Genomic DNA, 18,123 nt, shown 5'->3' on the forward strand with positions numbered 1-18,123 from the left:
TAAGACACCCAAGGGGGTGAATACTTATAGGCCCTGTAGCCTGGTGATAAATCATATGGACTGACTTATTTTGTGTTTCTGGCGGGAAATGCTTAGTCACTCACTCTTTGACTCACTGACTCTCTGGGGGTTTGACTTGTTTCCACCCCCAGCGTTGACCATATGACTGTCCACAGATGGTAAGCAATGCTCAATTAACAAACATGTTACACGCCATAAACGCTGCATAGCTGCTCTCTTTTGGGCTAAAATGATGAAAAATACACACTGCTAAAGCAATACACGAGTAAATATAAACCACAAACTGCTGATGCATTCATTTGTATCAACAGTCTTTTATTTGGCCATACATTTCATTCATTCATTCAATAATTAATATACATTATATATACATAAGCAAACAAAGGCATCCATGTCTTTGTTTAACCATCTTGCAGTAAAGGTTGGCAGTGCATTCTTGGCCTCTTTAACAGTGTCATTGGGTTTCCTTCTTTCTTCTCTCGTATACAATCATGGCATCAGTTGGGTCAGAGATGCACAATCGTATGTTCCAGCTGCAGAACAATCCAGTTCAATCTTGACCGTCCAATCTTTGCTCATCTGCGCCAATACTGAAAAGGGAGAAGAGTATTAGAAAATACACTATATTGCCAAAAGTATTCGCTCACCTGCCTTGACTCGCATATAAACTTAGGTGACATCTCATTCTTAATCCATAGGGTTAAATATGATGTCTGTCCACCCTTTGCAGCTATAGCAACTTCAACTCTTCTGGGAAGGCTTTCCACAAGGTTTAGGAGTGTTTGGAGTTATGGGAATTTTTTACCATTCTTCCAGAAGTACATTTGTGAGGTCACACACTGATGTTGGACAAGAAGACCTGGCTCTCAGTCTCTGCTCTAATTCATCCCAAAGGTGTTTTATCGGGTTGAGGTCAGGACTCTGTGCAGGCCAGTCAAGTTCATCCACACCAAACTCTCTCATCCATGTCTTTATGGACCTTGCTTTGTGCACTGGTGCACAGTCATGTTGGAACAGGAAGGGGCCATCCCCAAACTGTTCCCACAAAGTTGGGAGCATGGAATTGTCCAAACTCTCTTGGTATGCTGAAGCATTCAGAGTTCTTTTCACTTGAACTAAGGGGCCAAGCCCAGCTCCTGAAAAACAACCCCACACCATAATCCCCCCTCCACCAAACTTTACACTTGGCACAATGCAGTCAGGCAAGTACTGTTCTCCTGGCAACCGCCAAACCCAGACTCGACCATCAGATTGCCAGATGGAGAAGCGTGTTTCGTCACTCCAGAGAACGCGTCTCCACTGCTCTAGAGTTCAGTGGCGGTGTTTTTTACACCACTGCATCCAACGCTTTGCATTGCACTTGGTGATGATGCAGCTGCTCGGCCATGGAAACCCATTCATGAAGCTCTCAACGCACTGTTCTTGAGCTAATCTGAAGGCCACATGAGGTTTGGAGGTCTGTAGCGATTGACTCTGTAGAAAGTTGGTGACCTCTGCGCACTACGCACCTCAGCATCCGCTGACCCCGCTCCATCATTTTACATGGCCTACCACTTTGTGACTGAGTTGCTGTCTTTCCCAATCGCTTCCAATTTGTTATAATACCGCTGATAGCTATATTTAGGAATATTTAGGAGCAAGGAAATTTCACGACTGGACTTGTTGCACAGGTGGTATCCTATCACAGTACCAGGCTGGAATTCACTGAGCTCCTGAGAGCGACCCATTCTTTCACAAATGTTTGTAGAAACTGTCTGCATGCCTAGGTGCTTGATTTTATACACCTGTGGTCATGGAAGTGATTGGAACACCTGATTTCAATTATTTGGATGGATGGATTTGGGTGAATAAATACTTTTGGCAATATAGTGTAACTTTGGAAACAGCTTTTTAATCAGGAAATTTGATAAATCAACAAAAGACCATGTACAAAAAATGTTGTTCCCTCTCTTTAAATTAATATTTCTATGTCTATCATTTGGCCAATATGGGGGAAAAAATCCCATAAAAAGCCAGGAATTAGAGACAAAGACAGGATAATCATCCTACGTTCTCTATGCTGTTTTTGGGGGGTTTTTCTTTTTTTTTACATATGTTGAAATTGCTGCAGCTATGCATGTAAATAGGGCAACAATATCCAACCAGTTACACAGGAGTAATAAATATACTACCACATAAATACTACATCACATAAAAGATACATTTCTTTTAAAGTGCTGGGTAAATTTGAGTGTACATACCTGTGCAAACTTGTGTATCTGCTCAACTACAGCAGCAAACAGAGCACCAACACTCTCATCAATCAGACTCTGCATGTAATGGACTGCCTCCTCGTCCGACAGGTCCAATCGGAACTTATCCTGCACCTGAAGACAAAATGAGAACAAATAAACTCATGACATCTAAACTTCTTGAGAAAAAATTTACATATTTCCTGTACTACTAGCATTAAATGTACCTTTTTAACTGTCTTATCAGGCTCCAGAGCGATGTCAGGAATGTTGGCATCCACCATGAGGGAGAATAAATTCAGGATCAGGTTGGAGTATCTGGAGAAACAGAGGAAGGAATGATATTTTACGATAACTCTGGTAGTTTACAGAAGTTTGAAACTCTAGGTACATACAAGGCAGACTGTACTGTGCTCAAGCATGTTTAACCCCCAAAATCCAGTTTGTATGCTTGGTAGAGTGCTTTATATCGTGCTCAAGCATGTTAGAAACCAAAAGTCCAGTTTGTTGTCTAAAGAGAGTGCCTTGTACCGTGCTAAAGCATGGTACATTTTCTGGAGAAATAAAGATACAACACCTGTGACATGCTGTGTGTTGGTTGCATCTCCCTGCTGTCACAGCCTTGTCTACCTTTGTATGTTTCTTCTTTAAATCCCCTTACAAGTGATTCTTTCTACATGGATTCCTTGTATAACTGAGCTGGGAAAAAAATAAAAATGAACAATTCTCTACAAATGAGGTGAGTTTCTCCATGGTGTTTATCTTGCCTGTGACATAATCTATCGATATAACCGTAGATAAATCCTAAAACGATCTCAATATGGCTCTGCTTTTCCATTTTTGGTGAGAGATACATGCTGCTAGCCAACATTATATCAATGTGATTTTCAGGGTGTGGGACATATCAGGCACATGAGATGTGGCACAGCTGTTACATGGCAGCCAGTCTAAAATGTCCATCAATTCATGTCAGTAAAGTATGATTATCAGCTAAAAAGCACAGACTGATCAGCACAGCACACAATACACGACCTGTTCTAATTCCTGCTGCTTTATCAGTTTTAAAAAAGTTCTAAAAAATATCTGCTTTCAGAAACAAGGACCATTTTAATAACAGACAAAATTTAAAACAACGAAAAATGAGATTTACTACTGTACCTATTGCCTTTCTCATGTGCTTTTCAAGAAACTGAATGTTTATTTTAATCATCTAATGAAGGTGTTTGATTACAGTAGAAGCAAAAAGGCAAGAATTTACATTTTCATGGAAACTGGAGGAGAAAGGTGTAAAATAGGCAACAGCTTTGATGGTACAAACTAAATTCTTGCCTTGACTGTTTGACAGATAAAGATTTTAGAAGCTAATATTGTAAATCTTATTTTCTGTGAATTTGTGTTGAACATTTACCTCCTGAGGTGGAGAAATGCAGTGTAACACTGCTTCCTGAACTCCTGGTACTGCTCGCTCTGCATGCCCCCCATCCCCTCCACCATCTCTTTGCTCAGCTTCATGGGTGGAGGCAGCGGTTTGGGGTCTCGGCCGAGGATGTAGCCGAAGTCGATGTGGAAGAGCTTTCCTAGAGGAGGAGATAATTATGTCAAACTATTCTTCAAACTCGAATATTTACTGGCTGTTATCTTTAAAGAGCAGTCTTCTCACCGGTCTTAGTCAGTAACAGATTGTCCAAGTGACGATCTCCTACTCCCAAGATGTAAGTGATGACACAGTAACCAGCTGCAGGGGGGGAATAACAGAATTTAACCTGCTGATGACTGTATGGTATATAAACCTTACTAACTCTTCTAATAAAACTCACCACAGCTCTTTACATAGGTGTCCATCACCTCAGAGCTGATGCCGTATGGTCCTTTTTCACTTGGTGCATGCTTCCTGAAGAAGCTCTAGAAGAAAAAAATATTCCAGTAAAAGACGGTTCATATTGTCTGCAAGTTAGAAATAATTTGGGGGGTTTATGCCTTATTTCTGATAAGAAAGTGGGCAGAGCTAAGAAGACGGGGGAATGGGAATGACACATGAGAAAAGAGCCACATGGCCTCTACTAGCTACCGGTGCTCAAAGACAGATTACCTGGATGTTTCCTTCAGTAGCCAGAACTTCAGCAACAGGAACCGACTGAACGAACTGCATAAAACCTGAAACCAAATAAAACCCCTTTTAGAGAGTGGAAGATGATTTATCTCAAAGACTGTTTAAGTCAACTGTCATCAGGGTTAAGCATGTTTGGTGCAATTTAGCTATTAAAGGAGCATGTTTACTACCAGCCATGTGTGTCTCCTTACCGTGTTTGGTGCTGGTGGCTAATACTTTGTAAGGTGTCAACTTCAGGTCCAAATTCTCTTTCCTCAACAGCTGGATATCCAAAAACAGGACAAAAGAGTTTAAAATACTTCACTTAACAAGTAAGGCAATCTCAGTGCCCACTGTCTGCAAATTTTTAAAAGAGCTAAAGAAAAAACTTCACTTCCTGTGCTGCTATTCCTTAATAAATATTATTACATACCAAAGAGCTACATGACAACAATTTTCATGAACTTTCTCTCTCTCTGATCTGTACATTAGTTGTCGTATTCTTACTTTGTCCATGAGAGAGATGATCTGAAGGATGAGCTGATCCTGTCTCAGGTCATCTCCATGTTTAAAGATAACCGGGTACATGGCTCCATCTTCAGCTTTGAAGATGAGTTTGGCGGGCATCAGTGCACTCTGATACAGACATGCAAGGAAGAAAAGGTCATTAACAATGTGTCACACAAAAATTTGTAATACAAAAGTGGTGCTTGTTTGTAAGTGAGGGGTTATAGGTACTCTTCCGTACCTTAAAAAGAGTGGCCGTCTCCGGTACAATGCCTCTGATCCTGATCTGAGGCTCCAGAGGAAGAGGGATCGGCTCGATCTCCGACAAATTCACCTTCTCGTTGTCAGCGAGAAGAGACTGCAGCCGCTCCGTCTGCACACAGGCAGGTAGGGATTAATTACACAATCAAACACAGAAAACATGTACTACATGATTAAAAAAGTCTGAGATGAAAAAAATCTAGTTTTGGACATGCAGGTATTCTGTTACCTTCTTCTTTCGATTCCCGCTCTCCCTCTGCACGGCTTTCATCAGCTGCACCAGTCGGTCTACAAACGTCTGCTGGGCGGCTAACAGCGAACGCATCACCCTCACACTCTTATCACCCTGCAGAGAAGACAGTGTGCTTATGGAGTTACTGAGTCAAGTGAAGCCTACAGGTATTTTTATGTTGTTCTGGGTTCTTTTGGGACCTCCTGGATGAGTCGTTGATGCACTTTTGGAGTAATTTTGATAGGCTGGCCACTCCTGGAAAGGTTCCTTGCTGTATCAAGTTTTCTCCATGTGTGGATAATGGCTCTCACTGTGGTTGGCTGGAGTCCCAAAGCCTTAGATGTGACTTTTGAACCCTTTCAAGACTGCTAGATGTTGATTACTTTCCTTTCTTGAATTTCTTTAGATGGCGTCATGGTGTGTTACTTTTTGAGACCTTTTAGCCTACTTTACTTTGACGGGTTCTATTTAAAGGATTTCTGGATTCAACAGGTCTGGAAGTAATTGGGCCTGAGTGTGGCTAGTGATACTGAACTCTGCTTTCCAAAAAACATGGTTAATCACAGTTAATTTATGATTTAAAAAGGGAGGCAATGACTTTTTCACACATTGAATCATTGCTTAGGTTACATTTCTCCCAGTTGCACTGGTGTAAACTGACAAGCTTTCACTGCAGAGTGGCCTGTTGCCGTGGCTGTTGCAGTGCTGAGTGCTGACCTTGAGTAAAGCCTGGCTGAACCTCCTCATGACGTTCAGGTACATCTCATGGGTCTTTGGATCTCTCAGCTGGGTGTCCTGATCCTCACACTCCACTATCACATACCTGCAGAGAACACAAAGGCTTCATTTACACATTTATCAATGCACATACATCTCTGGTTATCATTATAAAGTCAACTACTCACCAGTATAAATAGTTGGCAAGTGTGGAGTTCTTGCAAGCGCGGGAGATGAGAAAAGTGCACAAGTCTTGCTACAAAAAGTTACAAGAAGACATCAGTGCCACTGTGGTTTTAATGTTCTCCTGCTATAGCTTCATTTTCAGATATATTTTCAATTTTTTACCTCCAAGCTCTCACTGTCAGCTCCTTCTTTGCCTTTCTGAGAGACATTTGAAGGTCCAGATGTGCCAGACAAGATCTGAGAACTGCACAGAGGGTAAAAAAAAGAGTTTAAGTCAGTGCTCCGCTTCCAGATTTTGGCTGGAGCTGTACAGACAGATGCCAGTAAAACCATAACACTGAAAGAGCTCCTAACAGCCAGCGTTTAAAGTTAAATAAGCAAATTCTGCAACCCACAAGAATTTTTAGATAAATTTGGACCCAAGCAGTGAAAAAAAACACAAGAACAAGACTTCAACGACAACAAGAGAGCTTGAGTTAAAGCTGCCGGTAGTGTTGATTCATTTATGATCCAAAGCCTGAGAAGCTGTCAGATCTTCTGGTCCAAACACTGACCTGTCCAATGCCGAGTCATCTGAAAGCCCTTGGCTGTCCCTCTTGCTGCCGGGCTCCAAGCCTCCCTGGATATCACTGAAGTTCTCGTACTTTAGTGCCTGCACCAGCTGGAGGAGATACATCAGGAGGTCCTGGAGAGAACAGAATCAATGCTGGACTGTTGCTCAGGTTTTTGTAGATTATTACCCACGGCGATGAAATCGGCAGGGGGTTATATAAAGGGTTCCATATCTTTGTTTGTTTGTATGTGTACAAGATAACTTGAGAACGGAAAGTCGGATCTTCACCAAACTTTCAGGGAATATTGGGATAGTGACAGGGAAGAATCAATTAGATTTTGGTGATGATGATTTTTTCTCGGACTTCGAATTTTGAACACCATAGTAATCAATGGGAGCATGAGTTCCTCGGTGGCGCTGCTTAGGCATTGGCCTGCCGCCTCAGACGGCCATTCTAGTTAAAAAATGTAAAGCATTGTTTCCATTTTTCTTCAAGTTAATTAAAAAAAGAACTTCTGGAAGTCTTTTACATCTAATCAGTCTTTTCATCCAAACTTAAATGTTTTTTTTGGGGGGAGGGGGCATTTTGTGCCTTTATTAGATAGAGGAGGACAGAGGATAGACTCGGAAACAGGGAAGAGAGCAGGGAGAGGCATGCAGGAAATGGTGCCACAGGCTAGATTCGAACCTGGGCCGCCCGTGTACATGGTGTGTGCCTTAACCACTCAACTATCAGCGCCATCCATGCTTAAATGTTAAAATGTTAACGTTCTCCCACGTGTACCTCATCATCGGCCTGCTGCAGCCGTGCGACGGCGTAGCGTCTGACGGTGGGGTTGGTGAACTGGGACGACAGCAGCTCCAGAGAGTCCTCCACATCCATCGGCCTCCATTTCCCCAGCAGCTCCAGAGCCTGTTTGGCCTCCTGAGGCAGATCCCAGTTCACACACTTGAGGAACTTAGTCAGAGCCTGCAGAGGAAGAGGAAGAGATAAGACATGCGTGAGATAGTGGACCAAAAATCAGGTAGAAAGAAGTGTAGTTTTTCTTGTAGCGCTGTGACAATCAAACCCACCTTTTCCTGTGTGGTGAGGTAGTACCTGAACTTCCACACCAGGTCCTGCTCCTCAGAGCTCAGCTGCTTGGTTGGAGGGTAACTCACAATGATCTGTTGATGAGCAGACATAAGCATAAACACAAATTTAAAGTAACTAGAAAAGCCGAAATGAAATGAGAGTGGTACAAGAAAATGTGGGTCGATTATCCGCTTAGGGGCGGTACCCAAAATATGTGTTTCATTTGTTCATCTTGTTTATTAAAATATTAGAAATGAAGATAAAGTCTGACTTTACTCTGTTCAACAGCTCATAAATACAAATATCTAATCAGTTAATCACGTAGCAGCAACCAGGGTATTTAGGCATGGAGACAGAGTCAAGATCAACAGGACTTTCTGGCCAAGAGGACTGGTGCTCACTGCATAAAACATCAAATGAATTTACAACACTGAGTTGCTCTCTTTGGGGTTTGATGTTTATTTGCTAACTCTTGACTGTGATTTTTAATTTTAGCCACCTAACTTTGGTTTCTGAACACCTCTGCAAAGTTTTTCTTCATTTCACCAAAACACATTTCTGTTCATTTTCGTTTAACTCTTTGATTGCATACAGTTAACTGACTTTTCTGCATGTTTTCCTGTAAAAGAATTTCTGCTGGTTACTTACATTAAGCTGGTCTCGTGTGGCCGCGTTTGGCTTCAGGTCGTGATCAGACGGTCCGCTGCGGAGGCTACGAGCCAGTTTGTGATGCTTACTCTCAACCAGATTCTCCTGCAAAAAGACCACACAAAAGAATTACACTTTAAACTTAAACACTCGCCTGCCTGAAATTCACATTATACATTTTTTTAGGTGTTTCTATGCTTGTGTGTCCTCTCACCATCCCCATTTGTGGATCAGGAACTTTGACGATGTCACAGCTGGTGAGGACAGGTGAGGCGTCATCTCCATCCTGATTGTAAATGAAGAAAAGTATTCAGTCATCAGCTGACAATATTTGCAGTTTCATGATACATGCAAAATGCACCTCATGATGTGCTTATGAAAGAGTAAATACCTTTTCATAATAGACGATGCTGTACTCTTTATCATTTGTTTTCACTCTGGGAAACTCCACCATGAGGTACATGAAGTTTGAGCTGCGTTTCTCACTCTACAGAGACCAACAGGAAAAAACCTTTAGATTCGGCATGATTAGCTTGTTGGCAAACATGAAACAAGCAATGACAACAATTTTCATTGTGACTGCATCTGCAGAATGAATGTAGATTAAATATTCACTCTATTTGAAGCTCTGTTTTTGGTCTCCACCAGCAGATAAATGTGAAATGGAAATCTTATAAATCTTATTCTGAAAGGCTATAAAACCCAATGACTATTTGCATCTGTCACCAGTTTGTGCGTTTTAATCCGGAAGTCCCACAGGACCTTGGCTCAGGTATTCTCAGCCATCTTTGGGGAGAGTATTCCATCTTGATCTCGAGACTTCCAGCCCACACTCAGCAGACATTTTTCCAAACAGACAAAATATGGCAGATTTCATACTAAATCCAGTCAAGCCTTCTCACCTCGTTGATCATCTCGATCTCTCTGAAGGTCAGACGGTCCAGCCAGTCGACCTTTACCATGTGGCCCTGTCGATGGGCTTTTGTCAGCTGGAGACAGAGACAGGAGAGGGAGAAAAATGGTAGAAAAATGAAAGAAAAACACAAAAAGGTTAAGCAAAAATACAGTTTCAGGTTGTGTTGTGGCAGATCTGGACACAGCAGGGTGGCTGAGGTGCAAACAGCTCGACCAATCATGCACAAATCCAGTGGCAGCAGCCAGTCCAGCGTCTCTGCTCACACACCAGCCAAACGGCCCATCACCGGTCAGTGTGGGTGTCAGGAATGTAAGCAGACATTCGGCCATGAACAGGAAGCCCACAACTCAGCAGGTTAGAATTAGTACTCTCTCTTTAAAACAAAAAATGTACTGGAAACAGCCAAGAACAAACTTCAAATGGAACTGATTCGACTGCACTCAGGATCGATAACAATGTAGTAAAAAAATAGACATCAACAAAGCACTTTTTGAAATAAGAAAAAAATTACTAGAATTCTCAGTGTTCCTGCAAAAAGCTGCAGTAAGGTGACAGAACGTCAACTTTGTGTCAAATTAAGCCTAAAAAACATGCACACACTAACAGAGTACACATACATAGATGGCAAAAGCAGAGAACTTCAATAACCAACGTGTGTTGCTTTCAAGGACGCAGCCATTCACCTTTACAGTGTTCACACCAAAACCTCCGTCCAAATGTATTTGTAAATGCAAAACAAAAAGATGGGTTTCCAGAAAAGAACAATACAAAGTGATCAGGGGTCTTATGAAATTTATTTTCTAAGTTTATTAAAAGTTTACTGAGCAACGATCAAAACAGATTCTCCATTTGGACAAACCTTCCTCCTCCCTCAGCTTCTCCCTCGTCTCCTTCTCCAAACTTCCTGGATTCCACCTTTACGTTTCACCTACTGGTGGGATTTCCATCCAATATATTAAAAAATTTGGAGGTAGAATTTTTGTTAGTAAACATGTATTTCTAGGGATGCATAATATTATTGGTCTGGTATCAGCAGATATTAGTTTAAAAAGGCAATTATCGGCATATATGAAAATTTCTGCCGATATTTATACTTTGCATTATTTTGGCATATATCGACTGTAAATTTTGTCCATATATATACTAATAAATTAGTGGAGTTTTAGGGTGAACCAAAAGACTTATGTCAGTTGAAGCCTTTTTCTTAATTTATCCTCATTCTTTAAACTTTAAAGGGTATTTAAGGACAAAAGTATGTTTCCTTGGTCATCCTCAAACCTTAAAGTGTGTCCAAAAGGACTGAAATTTCTTGTCCGACAAACATATTTAAATATCGGTATTGATATCGGTATCGGCTAAAAATGAATCTGTAAATATCGGCATATCAGGTGTCAGCATATATCCAATATTGTGCATCCCTATGTATTTCTTTGGTCTAATTGCCTCAAATAACACAGATGGTTTCCTGTCACAGTAGTTGCATATACCCTTCATGATCAATACTTTAAATGAATGGCAAAAATTGATTAGTGTTGCTACAGTCGTAACTACAGCCAGAATAGTGAAACAATTTCTGCCAAATTTGAGACTAAAATGAGACAGAATTTCATTTAAATGAGGAAAATTAAGCATAGATTACAAAGAGAAGCATATATGGTTTGTGATCATCAATCATCAGATACTAGGCTAATCATAAATACAGTCAAAATGAATCAAAAATGTTGTTTTTAACTAAAAAAAAAAAGTAATAATCTCAACCCTGTGTTTCTAAAAGGGTGTAGTGAGGCATACTGGTGTCTTGGTATACCATGGGAATTTTTACAACCTTGAGTTACAACAACTTAAGGAAAGGGCAACACTTTATTTCAGTGGGTCCTAATCATTTAGTAATTTTATATTTTTGTATTTCATAAGGAAGTATTTACCTAGCAGTAATGTATCAATTATCAAGTAATTCCTTGTAATATTGTGTAATGCTTGTAATATTGTGTAATGCTCTAGTGATAGGTGTACTTTTCCCAACCTTTTTTCCTGGCATGAGACCCACATGAATCAAAAAGTTATTGATTACTGTCAAAATCATACATTTTAATTGTTTTTAAGCAAAACTCAAAGAAAATAGGTTTATATATGTTTATTACCCCCCCCCCAAAAGATCTCTGGCGTCCCCCCTAGGGGGTCCCGCACCCCAAGTTGGGAAACAATGCTTTACCCTAACCCCTAGCCCTAACCCTCGATCTCCAACACTGAGCTCTTACCTAATTCCAACCCCCTAACCCTCACCCTAAACCTATAAATTACTTTAAAATTATTCAGGAAAGACCCACTTTAATTACTGGGCCAAAATAAAGAAATCACCTTAGAATTCTCAATCAACTTAAACAGAAAATTATCATCATATTTATTAGAAATTATTTAGTAAAATACGACCTACTTACAGAGAACTGCCACAGTAATATGAAGGTTAGGGGGTTGGGTAGAATACCATCTAATAAGCAGAGAATTGCCTCAATGTTGTGAGGAATTACCTGATAATTAATACATTATTACTAAGTAAATACTTTCTTAATATTATCATACACTTGTTACAACCCCAGACTTCACTCTCCACAGTAAACTTCCCTGCCAAGTCTGAATTGTTCTTCTGTGGAAATTATTGTTGGTGGTGCAAATGTGCTGAACTACAAATACATTTGGACCGAGGCCTTCTCCACACATACATCCAGTTCAGATACACAGTCTGCAATGCGAACACTAACTCCTCTACATGTACTCACATCACTGAGTACCTCCAGGTCAGGGCCCTGGAACAGATGATGGTTTAGACACGAATCGGGGGTTTCTAGCACAGAATGCTGTTTGTTTACCCTCCATCTTTCCCCGCCATCCTCTAAGTCCAACCTTCTTTAAGCCCAATATATGATACCGGGTTAGGTTTTACTGTAATCCCACAAATAGCAAAAAAAAAAAACTCCTGCATATAGTCTACATTGCATTAATACATTGCCAACTGCACAAAAACTAAATCACACAAAATGTTGCTGATGTTTCTGTGAAATTTACAAACACAGTAGGAGTTATCTTGTACAATTTGAAGGAGTCATTCCTCTCCTACACACCTGTCATAAGAAATAGATGTTTTTTTACTTCAGTACTTTCTGATGTTGTTGATCACTACACAGAACTCCTAGGCTGGTGATTTAAAGGACTTAAAGGTGTCATCTACACCAGGAGAAAAATCAAATCTTTATAGAAATTAGCCCTTCCAGTGTCTTTATTTCCACAACCATTGCACATTTCTACACCTCTGATTTTAATTAGAAGTGCTTTTCTTTTGCTGTTGCTCTCTCTTGAACACTTGCTGTGTTGTACCTTGGCCAGTCTGCCCATCTGGTCCTCTGTCAGACTGCTGCTGGTGCGTCCTGGTGTTGTGGTGGGCTCTGCTCCATCCCCCTCCACACCCGGCCAAACCTTCAGGTCATGCATGCCTTGTCGGAACATCCTAGAATAGAACAGAATAGGGAGTTATAAAAAATATCAGACTCTTGCAAGAATTTTAATATTAAAGATCATCTAAAACTAAGATTAGCAAAAGTGATATTGCCAGTTTGGATGTACCCATATTTGCCAAACAAGGTAACAGTAGTTCCCCCGACTGGGACGGCTCTGCCGGGTCCATAGATGTCCCACACTGTAAGAGCAACCTGAGCACTTTGAGGGAGGTCTGGGTACTTGACGGGCAGCCGCAGCCACTCATTCCAGCTGCAGCGGACAGCAGAAGAGGACAGAGAGAAGACAACAAAGAGAGTTAAAAATGACAATAGGTTCAAACCACTACATTTTCCTTTTTTCTTAATTAGTCATCAACTCAGTGCAGTATTGTCCAGGATATTATACTTTGTGTTGTGACCAATTCCTCCAACAGGAATACAGAAAAACATAAAATCTGTTTGAAACATCTGACACATCACGCAAAAATCAATAGAAATATTTTATAACTCACTTCCAACGTGTGCTGAAAGCTTTATAAGAAGTGCGAACAGGCAGAGCAAGCGGTTTTCCTTCAGCAAACACCTGACAGGTAACATAAAGGTCCGAGCAGTTCTCCTGGTACAGACCAGAGAAGCGCAGCATGGGGTCCTCCAGCAGGGCTTTGTAGCTCTTCTGCTCCCGCTTTCCTTCTAAACTGCCTCTGGAAGAGGAGAGCAGAGACAAGGTAAACAAAGTGTTTGCTGATATCATCAAGACTGGTTAGACTTGTCCTTAGCAAATAGAAGTCATCTGTAACAGTCACTAGTGGTTTTAATACCTTTTCTCCCTACTATTAAATAATGGCTTTAGCATTGATTTCCTTTTCTAAACTTGATGACAAGAGGTGCAGCTGACTTTTGACTTGTTCACTGAGCTGTCTGTGAGGGTTTTTTTTTTTTAAGTGAAATTAAACATAAAGAAGCAGTGGTAAGCCTTCATCACTGTGGCTGCAGGGAGATTCTCAGTGTCTTAACCAAATTATATTTAAAAAAAGGGCAATAAAGCATGTAAATAAGAGTGATTTAAAAATATGAAAGCACTAATAGTGGATCTTATTTAATCATAATTAAGGCAAGTAATCTTAACAGCCCTATTTTTGTGACAGATATTATATATATATACTAAGGAGAGAAATACAGTTTGTGTGATGGGAAAACTTTAATTACTTCCACCAAGGAGGTTATGTGATCGGTGGGTTTGTTCGTTTGTTAGTTAGTTTGTTTGTTTGTTAGCAACATAACTCAAAAAGTTATGGACGGATTTTGATGAAATTTTCAGGAAATGTCAGAAATGGCATAAGGAAGAACTGATTAGGTTTTGAGAGTGATCTGGATCACCGTCTGGATCCAGGAATTTTTGGAAGGATTCTGTACTATTGGGAGATAGGGCTAATGGCGGAGGTCTGTGCTCTCCGAGTGCTTTTCTAGTTTCTTTTATTTTCATTTTTAACACCCCACTTCTGATGACATAATGGACGTCCTTTTTAGAAAATGTGTGTCATTAGTGTTGATTTTTTTTCTGGTTCCATGATTATGTAAACTAAGGTAATATGGAAAAAAAGGAACCTTTTGTAGCAGATTTAATGCAAAGCCTGAGAGAGAAGGCAAAGTATGTAATTCAAAACTGAGCTGTAAAAGGAAAATGCAGCTTTGTCATGGCTTGCAATAAACTGAATTGTTTGAACACTGCAGCGGTATGTCTGGTGTCTCACAAAGCCATGAGTGTATGGCGCGCTGTGTGCATGACAAATATATAAATCAATAAATCAATCATATCTGAAACAATATTTTTCAGTGTTTTTATTTTGAAAAAATACTTTTGCTTATTTTTATGGAAACAGAACACTAATCATTTATTAGGGGTTGATTTTGGCTGTTTTCTGATGTATTTCTTTGACCTCTATTCCAATTTAATAATGAAGTTTGTGCTTTGTACAAGTCCTAACCATTTTTGCTCAAATAAGCATGCAGAAAACAGGTAAACTTGTAATGTACCTGTTACAGATACATTGATGATGTATATTTCTTGATTATGACACTAAAATAAGGGAGGTTACTGTATAATACAGGTCATAATACTCTTAGCACGGTTCAAGCACATGAAGCAGAGTCTGCAACTAATGATGTGCACAAAAATGTACAACAATATGGTATATGGTCTTTTAAAGTGTTATTTAAGTTATGAGCATTCTCTGACCAAATAAATATGGTGATAATGGCACAGAATCATTGCCTGTACAGTAGTATTCAGACCCCCTTCACTTTTGTCAATTTTGTTATGTTACAGCCTGATGCTACAGTCATTTAAATCCAGTTTTTCTCTCATTCATCTACACTCAGTACCCCATCACGACAAAGTGAAAACAATTATAGAGATTTTCGCAAATTTATTAAAGAGAAAAAATGCTGAACCTTTGGTCCAGTGTGAGGTAAGGGTGCTGCAGAAAGGGTTGAGGATATCCCTGTACTTCACTCCATTCAGCTTCCCCTCAACCCTGACCAGTCTACCAGTCCCTGCTGCTGAAAAACACCCCCACAGCATGATGCTGCCACCACCATTCTCCATGCTGGGATGTATTAGGCAGTTCATCAAACTAGAGAATCTTGTTTCTCTCAGTCTGAGTGTCCTTCAGGTGCTTTTTTTTTGCAAACTTCAAGCTGGCTTTCATGTGTTTTACACCAAGGAGAGGCTTCTGTCTAGCCACTCTACCATAAAACCCAGATCAGTGGAGGGCTGCAGTGATGGTTGTCCTTCTGGACCTTTGTCCCACCTCCACACAGGATCTCTAGAGCTCAGTCAGAGTGACCATCACCTCTCTACTAAGGTTCTTTCTGGCTGATTGCTCAGTTTGGCAGGGTGACCAGCTCTTACAAAAGTCCTGGTTGTGCCAAACTTCTTCCATTTGTGAATAGTGGCGAGCACTGTGCTCTTGGGAACCTTCACTGCAGTAGATTTTTTGTAGCCTTTCCTAGATCTGTACCTTGCAATAATCCCGTCTCTGAACTCTGCAGGCAGTCCCTTTGACCTCATGGCTTGATTTTCGCTCTGATATTGAATGAATTGTCAGCTGTGAGGCCTTATACAAAGAAGCATGTGCCTTTCTAATCAATTTAACTTACCACAGGTGGACTCCAATCAAGGTGTAGAAAGCAAAGCTCAAGAGAAATGGGAGGAGTTGTTGAAAAGCGTCTGAATACTTGTGGCAATGCAATATTACAGCTCTTTCCTTTTAATACAAATGCAAAAAACAATTATTTTTTCCCTTTGTCATTATGAGGTACTAAGTGTTTATTGAGGAGAGAAAATATTCATTTAAACGACTGTAGCATCAGGCTGCAACAGAAATTATTCCTTATTAAATAATAAGTGAGTTTATTATTTACAATGCTCATTGCATTCACATGGAGGATTACTTAGTAGAAACAACGAGTAGGTAAAGCAGGATAAATGAATAATTTGGTTTGACTAGTGCTATAACTGAGAATTGTTCGATAAAGTTTTTCTACTCCTGATGTAAAGTATTTCTTAAGTTAAGTAAACCCATTAATTTACTCCAAATTTGATGCCAAATATATCGTTTTTAGTTGCCGTAGTGTCGATATATATTTTCTCTCCACTGGCTTTGTATCAGGGTGTTAAAAAATAAGGGTCACAAGGGCTTCCTTTACTGGTTTCAAACGACACCATTATGTATTTGTATTACTGTACTCACTACATCAGGATTAAAGTGCCATATTAAGAGTTAAGCATTTTAAAATGAAAGACTTAAAGTCAGAAAACCATAAGCACATCCACTCACAGGCTCGCGCCCATATACATAGCAAACATACCGAGCATCCTGTCAAGTCACAAGATAGATTAGTTACACCGCTTGACCAAAAGCGAAGCATTAAGTACAAAACTTACATCTTAAGTTGAACGTTGATGTCCAAATCACAGCTGTAGACATAGTTGAATTTATCAGTGTCCATCTTCCGACGGGGAAACACTAAAATTTAACCAAAAGCCTGACGACTTCAACATGAAATCCCGGACGGTTATTTGAGACTTTGCGAGTGGTCAGGTCTGCGACAAGGCCTCGGCTCAGCACAACAATACTTCTCAGAAGCCCGTGTAAAATAAAATACTAGTCTCACAGAGAGATAAGTGATTAGTCTGTCCACACGTTTAAATGGATCCGTTTGAGTCCCTGTGTTCACGGCAAGGACATTATTTTAACGGCTGTCTCACCGGGCATGATTTGATGTTTTTGATAGCTACACAACAACACAGCATCAACCGAAATGTACAGACAGGCAAAAGTAGCCGATTGCCGATAAGGGAGGGTACCCGTTGCTTGGCGTTCACTCACTTTATCCAGTAACGATTTGTTGAGCCTGGTAAGACCAAAGAGGAAGTAAAGAAGAGGCGGGGTCCACTTTTTAAAGGGACAGTGTTCACGAGTGTAATGATGAAGTATAGTTCAGATTCTCATATTGACGTACAGTATTTGTTGTAATTTTGCCCTTTTTAACTTTGTAAATTTGGATTCAAAGTCCACGAGAACAATATAAATGAGTATTTTAAGTAGGTTAGAATCAGAATCAGAATTGAGTTTTATTGCCAGGTACATTTCCACATACAAGGAGTTTTACTTGGAATTTGGCGCAGAGACAAATAACATGAGAAGAATGAAAATCGTTGAAGGCAGGTAAAAAATATTTAGAGGTTAATAATAAACAAATTTAGGGGCTAAAGACAAAATAAAATGCTAAAAAATTTTAAAAGGTTAGAAACGTAAATAGATTATTATGGAAAAATATAGTAGCAGAATAGAAATATAAAATACAATATAATCATATAAAAAATGTATAAAAGTGCAAAGGAGGACCCATTCAGGTATACTGATAAATAAACAGGAGAGATAGCCTAGGTTCAGTGTGAGTTAATGTAATATAACAGAAGACTGTGTTATCAACATCCTGGCCAAATTTCAGTCATGAAAATATCACTGAGTATTTGATATGAAGTTTAAAATAATAGAAAAAAAACCCACACAAGCAGGGATACTGTGGGCATAACTGTAAAATGCACACTAACTAGACTGACTCTTAAGAAGATGCACAAGGATCATGATGGCATAGCTAGCTAGCAAAATTAAAAACTGTTTTGGTGAC

General features: G+C 40.0%; 1 protein-coding gene across 2 annotated transcripts; it reads right to left on the reverse strand.

The window, feature by feature from the left end:
* Nucleotides 1-291: 291 nt before the first annotated feature.
* On the reverse strand, nt 292-17,250 carry pik3c3 (phosphatidylinositol 3-kinase, catalytic subunit type 3). 2 transcript variants are annotated; one of them, XM_041779996.1, is made up of 26 exons: nt 16,874-17,250; nt 13,440-13,628; nt 13,055-13,198; nt 12,809-12,938; nt 12,214-12,240; nt 9,423-9,509; nt 8,912-9,007; nt 8,735-8,806; nt 8,521-8,625; nt 7,872-7,964; nt 7,582-7,767; nt 6,799-6,929; nt 6,407-6,488; nt 6,247-6,314; nt 6,059-6,164; nt 5,339-5,455; nt 5,090-5,221; nt 4,849-4,977; nt 4,554-4,623; nt 4,342-4,406; nt 4,070-4,154; nt 3,913-3,987; nt 3,661-3,829; nt 2,480-2,570; nt 2,262-2,387; nt 292-611 (listed from the first exon to the last, which is right to left on the reverse strand). In XM_041779996.1, exons 1-26 carry the CDS (start codon nt 16,936-16,938, stop codon nt 597-599), a joined length of 2,655 nt encoding a protein of 884 aa, XP_041635930.1. In that variant the 5' UTR covers nt 16,939-17,250; the 3' UTR covers nt 292-596. The 2 variants fall into 2 exon arrangements, with proteins under 2 accessions (XP_041635930.1, XP_041635931.1); XM_041779997.1 differs by lacking the exon at nt 12,214-12,240.
* Nucleotides 17,251-18,123: the final 873 nt, after the last annotated feature.

The sequence above is a fragment of the Cheilinus undulatus genome, linkage group 22, assembly GCF_018320785.1.
Source record: "Cheilinus undulatus linkage group 22, ASM1832078v1, whole genome shotgun sequence".
Classification (NCBI taxonomy): Eukaryota; Metazoa; Chordata; class Actinopteri; order Labriformes; family Labridae; genus Cheilinus; species Cheilinus undulatus.

Bases quoted from the DNA above. Each gene is read 5' to 3' on its own strand.
- pik3c3 (XM_041779996.1), bottom strand. From the start codon at position 16,938: ATGGACACTGATAAATTCAACTATGTCTACAGCTGTGATTTGGACATC. The intron at 5,222-5,338 runs GTAACAGAATAC...GCCTGTGTGCAG, and splicing joins GCGGGAATCGAAAGAAGAAG to ACGGAGCGGCTGCAGTCTCT. The intron at 2,571-3,660 runs GTAAATGTTCAA...CTGTTTCTCCAG, and splicing joins GCATTTCTCCACCTCAGGAG to ATACTCCAACCTGATCCTGA.